The 14,105-nt window shown below is 35.8% G+C and overlaps 1 protein-coding gene across 3 annotated transcripts in view; it reads left to right on the top strand.

The window, feature by feature from the left end:
- Anapc4 (anaphase promoting complex subunit 4) overlaps nt 1–14,105 on the top strand; it is a 32,095-nt gene that overhangs the window by 3,522 nt on the left and 14,468 nt on the right. For all 3 annotated transcript variants that reach the window (XM_021722045.3, XM_005318915.5, XM_078021154.1), the window contains exons 3-14: nt 1,682–1,814; nt 3,759–3,833; nt 3,973–3,999; nt 4,092–4,136; nt 4,641–4,725; nt 7,023–7,127; nt 8,771–8,854; nt 10,395–10,481; nt 11,200–11,264; nt 11,968–12,010; nt 12,121–12,197; nt 13,955–14,055. In XM_021722045.3, the coding sequence (XP_021577720.2) occupies nt 1,682–1,814; nt 3,759–3,833; nt 3,973–3,999; nt 4,092–4,136; nt 4,641–4,725; nt 7,023–7,127; nt 8,771–8,854; nt 10,395–10,481; nt 11,200–11,264; nt 11,968–12,010; nt 12,121–12,197; nt 13,955–14,055 (927 nt within the window). The remainder of the gene's footprint in view (nt 1–1,681; nt 1,815–3,758; nt 3,834–3,972; nt 4,000–4,091; nt 4,137–4,640; nt 4,726–7,022; nt 7,128–8,770; nt 8,855–10,394; nt 10,482–11,199; nt 11,265–11,967; nt 12,011–12,120; nt 12,198–13,954; nt 14,056–14,105) is intronic.

Here is a 14,105-nt window from a genome sequence, read left to right on the forward strand (position 1 = left end):
TTACTGCATCTAAACGACTGTTAGCTCTGACTCCGTTTCTTGCAGTTCTGTGCTGTCTTTTTCCTCTTGGTACCTTTCTGTTGTTGTTTGGGTATGGCTTTGATTACTGAACTCTTCTTCCATGTGTTATTTTATAGAGACAGTCCTTATATGAACTGTTGTACACATGTAGAATGTACAGTAAAATATTGTAAATCCTAAAGCCTAAAGTTCATTTGTATTATTGGTGTTTTAGGAAGAAAGTATATTGTTTTTCTGAAGTAAATGATATGTGCTCCTCACTGTTTGTGTTTTGTTTTTTTCTAAATAAACATAAGTACTAGAAATTCCCTGAAAGCCTATCACTTAGCAATTGGTGAACACTTTTCTGACATTTTCTGATAAAATATGTACATATAGAAATCTGTATGTAGGGTTTTAGCAAAAGAAGTTATTTGATGCATGCTGTTTTACTGTGTGATTTTTTTCTTTTTTCTTTTTTTGTCTCAGCATGAATAAATTTAACACATTAATGTTAAATGACAACATGCTAATTTATTATATATTGTAATTTACTAAATATATCCCTCTTGATGTACCTGTATATTATTTCCAGTTGTTGGCTTTATAAAGCAGTGCTGTATAAACATTCTGAACACTGACTGGGAAGAACTTGGTATGATTTCATAAAATGCTTCCAAAACACTATACTCATTCTATAGTCATTTTGCCCAGAATGTGTATAGAATATGTGTAAAATTAGGGGACTTTTGTTGTGGTGGTTTGTTTTTTATTTGTTTTTATTTGTATTTTTGGTCATAATGGGGATCAAACTCATGGTCTTGCACTTGTTAGCAAAGCACCACACCTCTGCCCTTACACCCAGAGCCTTAAAATTTGAGGACCTCAAGGTCTTCAAGATGTTACTATCATCATAAAACCAGGATCTCAAAGGTGGAAAGCCAGTGTATAGAAATATGCTTAAGTAGATGAGTTTATCATTTTCTTAAAGTACATTTTATGTTTTTGGACAGTAAAATGTGTTTTTTGTTATAGAAAGATCATTTCAAGATACTTTTACATTGTTTTTTAAAACAGGAGGCTCAGATTGCCCCACATCCAGCAGAGTTATGCGTAGCGGTGTGCAGTGAAACTTCATTGCTCTCTGTTTAGAAATTCTTAAATTGGATATGTTAGGAAGATAGTAGTGACTTATGTAGAGAAACTATAGTAGATAATTATTCAGCCCCAGTCAAAGGAGGAAGACTCATCAGTATTCGGTGGTGGTGTTTACTATTCTGGGTTAGACACATAAATAGACTTTTCAAGAACACAGCAGATGGAATCACTTCCTATCTTTTGAACTTGTTTATAGGACCCATATGTCTTGATGATAAGTTAATTCTTAATCTATTAAGACCCATTTTGTATTTTCTGCTTGACAGTAAGATTACAGTCCAGAGTTTTTGATGTTTAAGATGTTAAGGACAATATGTGAGAAAGTAGATTGCTTATGAAATTTGAGCAATTGAAAATAAACTTGGATAAAAATGTATATATGTGCAAAGATATCTTTAGTGTTTAATTTCTGTGATTAGGATGTGCTTAAAATAGTCCAACTGGGCATTAAGTGAAATACCCATTTATTTTTTTGCAAATGTTACATAATCTTTTTTGATTTTTTTTTTTCCCCTTGTTTTAGTTTTGGCCTTTGCTCTTGCTGACACCAAGAAAATTATTTTGTGTGATGTAGAAAAGCCTGAAAGCTTGCATTCTTTTTCTGTGGAGGCTCCAGTTTCTTGTATGCATTGGATGGAAGTGACTGTAGAAAGCAGGTACAGTAATCAGAAAAGAACACTACCAGCAGTAACAATAGCATACCCAGGAAATTTTCATGTTTTGAAATGGGGAAACACTTGTCTTGAGTGTTCAGTGTACATTGCATTTAAATTTTGGTTTACGCCAAGTATGGTGGTATATGCCTGTAATCCATGTGACTCAGGAGGTCAAGGCAGGAGGATCATAAGTTTGAGGCTGGCATTTCTTAAAAAGGAGTGGATTAATCCCCAGTACCTAAGTAAATAAATAATATTAAGTAAATAAAATAAATTGGTTTTAAGGTTATCAAGATAAAATGCTTTAATATTGTGCTGGATATTTTTTCTTTTTTTTTTTTAATATTTGTTTTTTAGTTCTCGGCAGACACAACATCTTTGTTGGTATGTGGTGCTGAGGATCGAACCCGGGCCGCATGCATGCCAGGCGAGCACGCTACCGCTTGAGCCACATCCCCAGCCCAGTGCTGGGTATTTTTTCTTCTAAGATAGTCTATTATTGGAGCAGCAGTGCCTGAATGGTCACGATTTTTCTCTTCATTCCTGTTTAGTAGTTTATATCAATGATTTTATACTTTCAAGTAACATTAATTAAAATTGAGATTCTGTTTTCTGTTTCACCTTTTTTTTTTTTTTTGGTCTGGAGTTATGTCTTTTGTGTCTTAGTTGAGCATTGTGTTGTGACACTGAATAAGTTCTTTCCATGCCCATGGTTTTCATAGTTTCCTTTGTTTGGTGAAAGTATTTTGCCTTAGTGTGTGTAGTGAAGCAATGCACCAGGCTTGCAGTGAAGGTGGACTGAAGGGTCACTGAGTTATGACTAATGTTAAAAAGAAGAAAGGAAGAAAACTGTTTTTCTTTTGAGGGAAATTAGCTTTCTTTTCATTAGCTTTTCCTTTTTAATTAAGTTTCACTAAATTAATATCAAATGAGTTGTAAGTCCTAACTTAAGAATTACAAATGAGATGCTGTGAGGGGGGAAAAAAAGAAAAAGAAAATGCTAAAGTCTAATCCAAAAAAAAAAAAGAATTACAAATGGTTATTTGACTTTCTAGAAGTGGGAGGAGCAGAGCATGCCTTGCAGTTCACGTCCCAGCCCAGTTACCTGCAGAGTATATTCCTAACACGGTATCTGCTAACAGCTTAGAAATGTTATGTGGAGGTTCTGGGATCTCTCATCTACAGTGCGTCGAAGTGGGAAAAAATACTTCCCAAGTCACCCCAAGTCACACGTTTCACTTGTTCACTCATTTGTTTCCAACCTCATTTGGAGGTAGACTTGGGAAAGAAAAGTAGTACTTAAGACTATTTCAAAATTCATGGTATTTTCTCACACCTGCTGGGTTATCAACACCTCCCCCCCAGGTGTATGTAAGCCATAAACCAATAATCAAATGATAGAATGATTGAAATGTTCCTTAAAATTACCCTTTACACTTGTACATTTAGTATGGTTTCTTATGTGAGAGTTACGATGTCATAAATCCTCAGTTGGTGTCTGAATACTGAAAGTACATAAAAGCATATTACATTTGTGGAGAAATTGCTTACTATTATTCATTTCTATAAATGTGAAATGTATAGGATGATTTATTTTACAAAAATAACAAATTTCTAGTTTTGCATTTCTCATTTGTGATATTAGAACGATTGTTTTATGATGATAAGATATTGTGGCATCTTTTTACTTGATAAGTTTTATAAAACTGGAAGTCTTTTTGGGCTGGGATCGTGGCTCAGTGGTAGAGCACTTGCCTCACATGTGAGACACTCGGTTCAATCCTGAGCACCACATAAAAATAAATAAAGATATTGTATCCATCTATAGCTAAAAATATTTTTTAAAAAAAACTAAGAGTCTTTTAAAAGAAATGTACATTTTTAGCGAAAAAAGAAGTAAACTCTTTGGTATTTTTATAATGCTTGGTTTTTCCTCCTTTTTAGTGTATTAACATCTTTTTATAATGCTGAGGATGAATCAAATCTTCTCTTACCTAAGCTGCCCACCTTGCCAAAAAAGTAAGTATCATATCATGTGGAATTAATCTTCCACATTTCTCTGTCCTTTATTTTTAATACTGTGGCAATTTTCTTATGCATTAAAATATATATATATTTCTTTTAATAGTATTTTTTATCTTTATCTGTTTTCCCCCAGTTATAGCAGCACCTCAAAAATATTTAGGTAAGATAAACCTTTTTCATTTTCAAGTAAGGTAATATTTTATTATTTGAAGATATAGTTGAAAGATGACCAAATTTATTTTTGTATTTTAGTGAAGAAAATTCTGATGAAATTATAAAGCTCTTGGGAGATGTCAGGTAAATCTTGCAGATACCTTAAATAAGTCTGATTTCTTTAAGTTGATATTTCATATTTGAGTCGGTTTTCAGAAGTTTCAAGCAAGTCCTTTGTTATGTTGTTTCATTGTTGATATTAATACCACTAAACAACATAGTGATGTTAATATCTGTTGTTTTTAGTAGAGTATATCAATGATAAAACTGATGACAATTTAAATTAGCCAGAAAAAGGATTTTTTTGTTATTGATTGCATATAAATATGATTTTTAATGTTATTTTACTATAAACTGGTTTTTATTTAGGCTGCACATAAAATTTATATTGTTCTTTTGGGGAAAGAAAAGGAATAGCCTGGATGCAATAAATCTTGAGTGGTAGTAGATTTGTCTGGTTTTTGTTCCCTGTTCAGGGCAGTGTTAGCATGTGGGTTATGTGGGAACAGTAGCCATGTTTTCTGGTTTAAGAACTGAATCGTCTCTGTTGTTGGTTGGTCCTCAGCTTTTTGCATTATTTTTAATTAGGCTGAATATTCTTGTCCTTGGAGGAAGCTCTGGATTTATTGAGCTCTATGCTTATGGAATGTTCAAAATTGCTCGAGTCACAGGGGTAAGTTTTTCTTTAAAAATGTTCTATATTGTTTATCATAGAATATATAGCAGTTTATTTATGGAATGAGAATAAAACCAAGATTTTTCAGTTCTTAAATAGAGGATACAGTGGATAGTGGGATAGTCTCTTCTTTTTTTAAAAATTTATTTATTTTAATTAAGCTTATATGTCAACAGAATGCATTTTGACTCATTGTACACAATTGCAGCACAACTTTTCATTTCTCTGATTCTACATGATGTAGTATCACACCGTATGTGAAGTCATGTGTGTACCTAGGTTAATGATGTCCATCTCATTCCACCATCTTTCCTGCATTCATACCCCCTTCCCATCCTTCCCTCCCTAGCCCTCCCTCCCCCTTGCCCAATCAAAGTTCTTTCATTTTCCCCAATCCGCCCCCCCCCCTCCCATTATGGATCAGCATCCACGTATTGGAGAGAACATTCGGCCTTTGGTTTTTTGGGATTGGCTTATTTTGCTAAGCATGATATTGTCCAACTCCATCCATTTATCTGCAAATGCCATAATTTTATTCTCTTTTAATGATGAATAATATTCCATCATTGTGTGTGTATGTGTATATATATCACAGTTTCTTTATCCATTCATTTATTGAAGGGCATCTAAGTTGGTTCCACAATTCAGCTCTTGTGAATTGAGCTGCTAAAGCATTGATGTGGCTGCGTTACTGTAGTATGCTGATTTTAAGTTCTTTGGGTATAGACCAAGGAGTGGGATAGCTAGGTCAAATGGTGGTTCCATTCCAAGTTTTCTAAGGAATTTCCATACTGCTTTCCAAAGTGGTTGTACCAATTTGTTTTCTTTCTTTCTTTCTTTCTTTCTTTCTTTTTTTTTTTTTTTTTTGGTGGTACGGGGGATTTAACCAAGGAGTGCTTTACCACTGAGCTATATCCCAATCCCTTTTTATTTTTTACTTTGAGACAGGGTGGTTTTTGAGGCTGACCTTCAACTTGCAATCCTTCTGCCTCAGCCTCCTAGGTTGCAGGTATTATAGGCATGCACAACCATTCCCAGAAGATTCAGAGGATAATTTTCTTATTAATATTAAATAGTGGCAAAATGATGTATATAGAGATTAGGAGCTATTGGTGGAACTAGTCAAGTTTTTATCTTTAACCAAAAAATGAGTATGATCTACTTGATTATGATTTTTTTCTAACTTGCAGTAGATAGGAGTTAGAATTTGTGATTGGAATATAATGAAAGTCATCAGAAGTAATTTTAAGCTTAATACCAAATCTACCACTATTACTAAATCTTGTTGTACTAGGGTTCTCTAGAGGAACAGAATCAATGGGAAATATAATTATAAAAAGAGATTGGCTTAGGTTGGCTTATATGACCAGAAGCTGGATAGTCCATGGTGGCCGTCTGTAGGTTGGAGAGCTGGAAGAACCAGTAACTGTGCGGTGCAAGAGGCTGAAAGCCTCAGTATAAGAGGGACCAGTGGTTCTACACTGGCTCATCAAATGCTTCTGAAAATTCCCTGGAGAATTGCTGGCAGACTCCGCTTTGGAAGAGTGTGAAGAGGCGAGAGTATGATATCCTCAAACAATCACAGCTGCAATCAAGAACCATTCAAGGACTGGGATTGTGGCTCAGTGGTAGAGTTCTTGCCTAGTACGTGTGAGGCACTGGGTTCAATCCTCAGTACCACATATAAATGATTAAAGATATTGTGTCCATCTACAACTTAAAAAAAAAAAAGAACCATTCAAGAAGAATCGAGCTTGTATCTGCTTATGCTTCCTTATTCGCCCAATTTTTATTCCATCCAAGCCATCATCCTATTAGAAGGTGCTGCCCATGTTTAGGGAAGGTCTCCATTTCAGTGTGCTATGCCACATGCCAATTTCTAAACACACTCTCATTGACACACTTAGAAGCCTCTTAATTGTTGGCATGTCTTAATCCAGTCTAGTTGACAGTTCAAATTAGCCATTTCACTTGTTCTTTATAGTTTTTTTAAATCTTACTCTTACTATTCCCTAAAGGGGTAGAAAATACAGGCACTTTGGAATAGTTGGTTCTTTTAACACTTGGTATGAGGAGGAGCAGGAATCAGGATATTTGTGTGTTCTTTCAACTGGGAAGGCCCATGCAGGCAGACACCAACCTTCACCTGCTACCTGTGTCCTGTCTATGGCAGGGACCAGGAGTGTGTGTTTTTAATTGTTCAGAACTTTAAATTTTTGCTTTCAGTATTATAAGCAGATGAGACCTAGTGCTAATACCCCGTGTACTCAGGGTGGCTGATAACTATTTTACAGATTGCTGGTACTTGTCTTGCATTATGTTTATCAAGTGATTTGAAGTCGCTATCAGTGGTCACAGAGGTTTCTACCAGTGGTGCTTCAGAAGTTTCATACTTTCAGGTGAGTATTGAAATTTGATACAGTAGAGAGCAACTATATATTTCTTAGGCCTTATAGGGGCTTTTTTGTTGTTTTGGGGGTGAATTTTTCTCCTTCCTTCCTTTCTTTTTCTTTCTTTCTTTTTTTTTTTTTTTTTTTTTTTTGTGTGTGTGTGTGTGTGGTGAACTTTGAACCCAGGGCTTTGCACATGCTAAACATGCTTTCTACTACTGAGATACACCCCCAGCCTTTATAGGTTTTTTTATTACCTATATCTCAGTATACTTTAATAGTCACCAAAGCAAAATTTTAAAAATACTTGGAATTTCTGAATTTTACATATTGACTGCTCTTACATTAAATAGTATATTTTCCCTAAGTACTTCAATATCATTTTCATCAAAACAGTGTTTCAATGGTCTGTTGATGACCATATTAATTGCTTTCTTTACTAGTGTAACTTTGGTCCAAGTGCTTTCTTAAGATTCTGTCCTAGATAGTTCTAAAGGCTAATCGTCACTGATCATTTAACATGTGCTATGACTGAGTGCTTCAAACACAGCACTCTAATGGGTAAGTACTATGATTATCCCTGTTTTATAAATAAGTACTTGATCACTCAGAGAAACTAGAACTTACTCCATGTCACAGAATTAGAAGGTGATTCTAAGCAGTCTAGTTCTAGCATCTGTGCTCTTAGCCAGCACATAACCTGTTGGGCAAAGTGAACATTTAATATTGGGGAAAACCCATTTTTTATTGTTTGCTATTCATATTGTAGATGAGAAAATTTTGAAGGGTCTCCCGTAGGATACTTGCATTATAGCTTTGCCTGCCAAGAAATCTTCCCCAAATTTTCATCTTAAATATCTCTGCCACTTAACCTAAGTACAGGTGAACTCTCAAAAAGTAGAAAAGATGCAAGATGTGGTATGTGTGGTGCGTTCCAGCAGTCTCGGTTGCATCCAGCATGTCAGAGAACCTACCACTGCAATGGCTGTTCGTGTTTGCTCCTCATCATGAGCCTGAGAAGCTATGATCACCATGATTTCACTTAGACTATGATAAAAATTATCACTTTCTATGAGTTTTATAATAGATACCTTTTTAAAAAATATTTTTTTTAGTTGTAGATGGACACAATATCTTTATTTATTTTTATGTGGTGCTGAGGATCGAACCTAGTGCCTCATGCTTATGAGGCAAGTGCTCTATCACTAAGTTACAGCCCCAGCCTCATAATAGATATCTTTTAATGACAAATTCATTGAGAGACAACTCACATATCATTGATATTTTCTGTATATTTATCAATAGCCTTTAATTTTTTTACTTCCATTTAATTTTGACATACATTTTTGATTATTTTTAATTTTCTCATAATTCTGTTACAAAATAGATTATCATATTTATAACTACCTAAAAGGGACTGATGACCAGAGAGTGACCTGGGCACCATCACACATAGGAATCCTGAGGTTGAATTCTGTTAGTCTCACTGTGTTATGCTCAAAGCAGGCAGAATTCTGATATGGTCTTTATAATAGTTAGGTCTAGACTCTCTTTAATTACAGAATTATTTTTAGCTGGGCAAGAAAAGGTTTGTCTTTTAAAGAAGAAAATGCATCTGATTGTGACGTACTTTATTTCTTTTTATTTTATAGCTTGAAACCAATCTCTTGTACACCTTCTTACCTGAAGTAACTCGAATGGCCAGAAAGTTTACTCATATTTCAGCTCTTTTACAGGTATTTATAGTTACTTTTTGTATTTACTATAAGCTTTTAAAGTTCCATAGGGAGAAAACTTAAAAATTTTATTTTGTAAAGCCATCTATAGTAGGGGATGTCTACCAATCCTCTCATAATGTTCATGAATTCAAGAAAATGAAATTTAATTGAGAATTTATTTCCACCCAACTCTATTTACCACTCCCAAAAGAAAAGGAAAAAGAATGGTTTTAATCTTTTTAAATGTTCCATAAATAAAATTTCATTTGCACTTTATTATAAATAAAGTATTGTGGAAACATAATCTCCATACTAGTTAGCTTCTGCTTATAATAAACCCATCCCGGAGTAGTTCACAGTTCTGGAGATTAGCAGTTTGGATGGGCTCAGCCAACAGATTCTGGTGATCTGGGCCTGGTGCAGCTTCTCTCATTCAGGTTGGTCACGCAAGCCAATCTGTGGCCTAGGCTAGAATGGCTGTGTACTGTTTCATATCTCTCATTCTCCAACGAGCCAGCCTAGCCTTGTTCACCCTGTAGTAGTAGCAGGGGTGGTATCAAGAGTGCAATTTTACATATTGACTGCTCTTACATTAAATAAAATATTCTTAAAGCTTTTTTGGGTAGGTGGGGGTGGTACATGCCTGTAATCCCATCTCCCCGGAGGCTGAGGCAGGAGGACCTTGAGTTTGAAGCCAGCCCAGGCAACTTAGCAAAGCCCTGTCTCAAAAATGACATGACATGGTGTGACACAACACGACATGTCACAGGCTGAGAGTATAGCTCAGAGGTGGAGTGCCCCTGGGTTCAATCCCCAGTACTGAAAGAAAAAGAGTGCAAGTAGAAGGGTGCAAAGACTCGAGGCTTAGTACCCAACAGTGTTTTTTCTGCAGTGTTCTGTAGAGTGAGATGCAGGTTAGGCTAGATTCAGGGCTGGACAGAGGAGCCACAGAGAACTGTGGACATGGATTTTGTTCTATTATGATCCTTAATTTACTTGGCATCAGAGGTTTCTAGAGATCAATGCTTTTTTAAAAAGTCCTGTTTAATATTTGAATAGCAGAACAAATCAGCATGTTTACACTATGCATTAAACATATAAAAAGCTTGAGGATATTTGTTTTACCAGATACAAACTTAAGAATGAGCCAGGTGTGATGGTGCACAATTATAATCCCAGTGGCTTGGGAGGCAGAGGCAGGAGGATTGCAATTTCAAAGCTAGCCTTAGCAAATTAACAAGGTCCTAAGCAACTTAGCAAGATCCTGTCTCTAAATAAAATATTAAAAAGTGCCCCTGGGTTCAATCAATGGATACTCACCCCTACCTCCCCCAAAAAGCTTTTAAGAATATTTTATTATAAAGTTCAAAGAATCATTAAATGTTTTATAGTTAAGGGGTTACCAAAGATTAGCTCTGATTTCCTCTTTTTCTGGCTTAACTGAGATAAAAGAATGATTGAAAGTAAATACTGGATTTCTTTGTGACTCTTTACATAAGAAGCACATATTATTTAAGTATTTTTTACTGTTTTAATATTTTTTTCTTTTTGCTAATAGTATATAAATTTGTCACTAACATGTATGTGTGAAGCATGGGAAGAAATACTGATGCAGATGGATTCTCGTCTCACTAAGTTTGTGCAGGTAATGTAATTGTAGTTTCCCATGGAGTTAGAGTGCCTACTATCTACATATACTCTATCAATCAGGGACATAAGAAAAATCAGTCTGATTTATAAAAGGCTAAAATCATCTGTTTCAGGTGACTTAGTCTAATCTCATATGTTATTTTCTCAGATTTGTGAAAAGGACTATGTATTAGTTTTCTGTTGCTATAACAACTCCCAGTTTTGGATACTGAAAGTCCAAGGCTATGCATCCCCACATGTTCTTCCTCTCATGAGGAGAGTCTCATGGCAGTAACATGTATATGAATAAGAGGAATCACACAGCAAGACAGGAAGCCAAAGACTGGGGAGGGATCAGTCTTACCTTTTAGGATAACTTACTCTTGTGGAAACTAGCCAGAGTTCCAAGAGAACTATCTTCATGTCTTTCCAGGGCAGTATCTGTAATGACCTAACCACCTCCCACTGCACCCCATCTCTTAACAGTTCTACCACTTCCGCATCACCACACTGAGGACCAAGCCTCAATACATGAGCCCACAGGGGACAAGTCACATCCAAACCATAACAAACTCTCTTCCCATTGGTACTACTAAAGTGGGGATAGGATTGTGAAGTGGAGCAGGTGGGGCTTGAGGAGCAGATGTTAAAATAGGGTTGTGTTCCCTATGATTTTGAATAAACATGCTTATAATTTATAAAGTATATATCATAATTGTTTTTGCTTTGTTCAGGAAAAAAACACTACTACATCTGTGCAGGATGAATTCATGCATTTGTTGTTGTGGGGGAAAGCAAGGTAATAAAAGCAGGATAAGTGCTCCTGCTCCCCCTCCCCCTCCCCCGTCCCCGCCTTTGTTTTTCTTTTCTTAACAGTAATTATTTCAAAAATAACCTGATTGCTTTTAAAAAGTAGAAAATTGCAGTACATAAGACCCCCTCAGGTGTATATCTTTTGGGGCTTTTTCATGTATTTTTTTTTATGTAAGTGTGGTTGTGTATATGCATGTGTATTTATTAAATGGATAAACGTTTTGAAATTTTTATGTAGCCAAACTAATCTTTCTGGTACCTTAAAAAGATTTGTCTTAAAAAATTCAATTATTGATCTGTATCTTTATCTAGAGTTTTTTTATGGCTTGTGGGTTTTTCCTTTATGTGTTTTAAATGTGGTGTACTGGTTGTATGCTGTGAAAGTTTAGCTTCTTTCTTTCTATAAGTGATTAGATCATTGTCCATGTGATTATTGAGTATTCGCCTTCCCTTCCTGATTTGAGGTGTTGGTTTGGCATACGGTGTATTCTCTCACATTTTCTGTTAGCTTCTGGGCTGTATCATTTTTGTCCCTTTGTGAATATACCAAAGCCCTCATTTTTGTTGGGCTAGTTCCTTCTGTTTACTTTGTTTCAAAATCTTGTTTCTATTTTGAAATTTAAGTTTTAAACAATGGATTCTAGTTTTGAATGGAAAAATGACTAAAAACGCTTTCTTTTTCATTGTAGTGCTGAACTTCAGACCCTCTTGATGAACCAGTTAACAGTAAAGGTGCTGTTGAAGTATTTATGTATTATGAATACCTTCTTCAGTTTCTTCTTTTTTGGAATGGCATATAGTGTCCTAGTTGTATGCTAAATATATTTTCTTCTCTTAATTAGGGCTTAAAAAAGCTTGGCCAGTCTATAGAGTCATCATATTCCAGTATACAAAAATTGGTTATAAGTCACTTACAGAGGTATGAAGGTGATGTAGAATTTTTTGGTATTTTATCCATGTGTACATGTCATTAGTCTCTCTGTGCAGCCTTTCTCAATTTGGCATTTTTGTTTTTGAGCTTTTCTAGCTAAAATTGTTCCATTGCCATTTGAGAGGAATATTGGCATACCCCAAGATTTAGAGAGTCAACAATGATAGTTCTGCTTTGTCAAATAATTTTCTAATATGTTTCTACCAGCCTGAATCTTGTCTGGGCCTTTTTTCAGTTAAGCATGAGATATATTTTAAAATAGGTCATACACCCTTTTTTGAGCAATGAAATTAAGTAAATGCATAGTGTGTGTTTTTTCTTTTAACACCTTGGCAGTTTGTTCTGGTTATCCTCGTTTTACACAGGAAGAAACTGAAGTTCAGAATTGGTGTTACAGCTGGCTGGTAGTTAAAGTCATAGCTAAAACTTGCTCCTGGATCTTCTAGGTATCATGCTATTTCTGTCCACAGCTACTTTAGTGAAGCAGTCAGCAAGTGGATGCTGAATATTCAAGTTAGTTTTGTGAACTATGCTGAGTACCTAACTCCAGTCCTCTTGTAGCCCCATGACACTTTTTGCACTGGTCTCTTCAAGCCTACACTTTATCCCTTGAATGTGTTTTCCCCAGTGGATCTAATGACGTTTTGAGAACTTTGCCAACTCTTTTGAGAACTTCCCTTTGCTCTTAGAGCCAAGACCTTTGCATGGCCTTTAGCATACTACTTCTCTGCTTTGCCCACACTAGTGGCCTTTTAGTTTCCCACCCAGGGCCTTCTTAATGCCCTTCTCATTTTCCAGAACACTGCTCTCGGCTTGCGCTCATCTGTTCTCAGGTACATTCCTTCAGAGAAGCCTTTCCTGGACCTCCAGATTAGATCATGTTCTTCGGTTATGCCTTCACCCACTGCCTTTCCTTCAAGGCAATCGTAGTAGTTGGGTCCTGTCAGTGCCAAGGGGTCACTATTGTTCATTTTGTGCTCAGCATCTAGCACAGTGCCTAACATCAAGTCAGAGCTTAAGAAATATTTGTTGAATGTTGGATAGTCGGGTGAACAAGATAGCCAAATGGTTGTGATAAAAGTACCAGGTAGGACTGGAGCTGGAGATGTAGCTCAGTGGAAGAGTGCTTGCTCAGCATGTGTGAAGCCCTGGGTTCAATCCCAGCACTACCCACCCTCCCACCCTGTACTCCAGAAATGATTGGGTTAAACTGTGAAACATACTTTGATCATCTAACAAAATCTAATCTCGTTTTTGTGTATATTATCTCAGTCATAATGACTGGATGCTTCTGCTATGGTTTTGTTTTGTTTTGATACTAGAGGTTGAACCGTGGGCACTTGACAATTTTGCTATATCCCCAGTATTTTTATTTTTTATTTTGAGATGGGACTTGCTTAGTTATTGAGGCTGACCTCAAACCTGTGATGAGAATTTGAGAATTCTTTTTTTTTTTTTTAAGATTTTTTAAATATTTATTTTTTAATTGTAGTTGGACACAATATCTTTATTTTGTTTATTTTTATGTGGTGCTGAGGATCGAACCCAGGGCCATGCATGTGCTAGGCGAGTGCTCTATCGCTGAGCCACAAACCCAGCCTGAGAATTATTTCCTGTAGAAAGAAAACTAAAGTTTCCTTCAGTTTTTTTTATTTGTTTCTGAAACCTTAGATATATTCAGATAAAGTAGTTGCTCCCTACCACTTTGATGATAGTAATGATATTTATTTCTGCTGTTTTACTAGTGGCTCAGAGTCCTTATTGTACCATTTGAGTGAACTGAAAGGAATGGCTTCATGGAAGCAAAAATATGAGCCTCTTGGACTAGATGCTACAGGAATTGAAGGTGATGATTTAATTTCTCAGTAGAATGCATTAAACATAGCTGACTTATTC

Source organism: Ictidomys tridecemlineatus, chromosome 9 (genome assembly GCF_052094955.1).
Source record: "Ictidomys tridecemlineatus isolate mIctTri1 chromosome 9, mIctTri1.hap1, whole genome shotgun sequence".
Lineage (NCBI taxonomy): Eukaryota > Metazoa > Chordata > Mammalia > Rodentia > Sciuridae > Ictidomys > Ictidomys tridecemlineatus.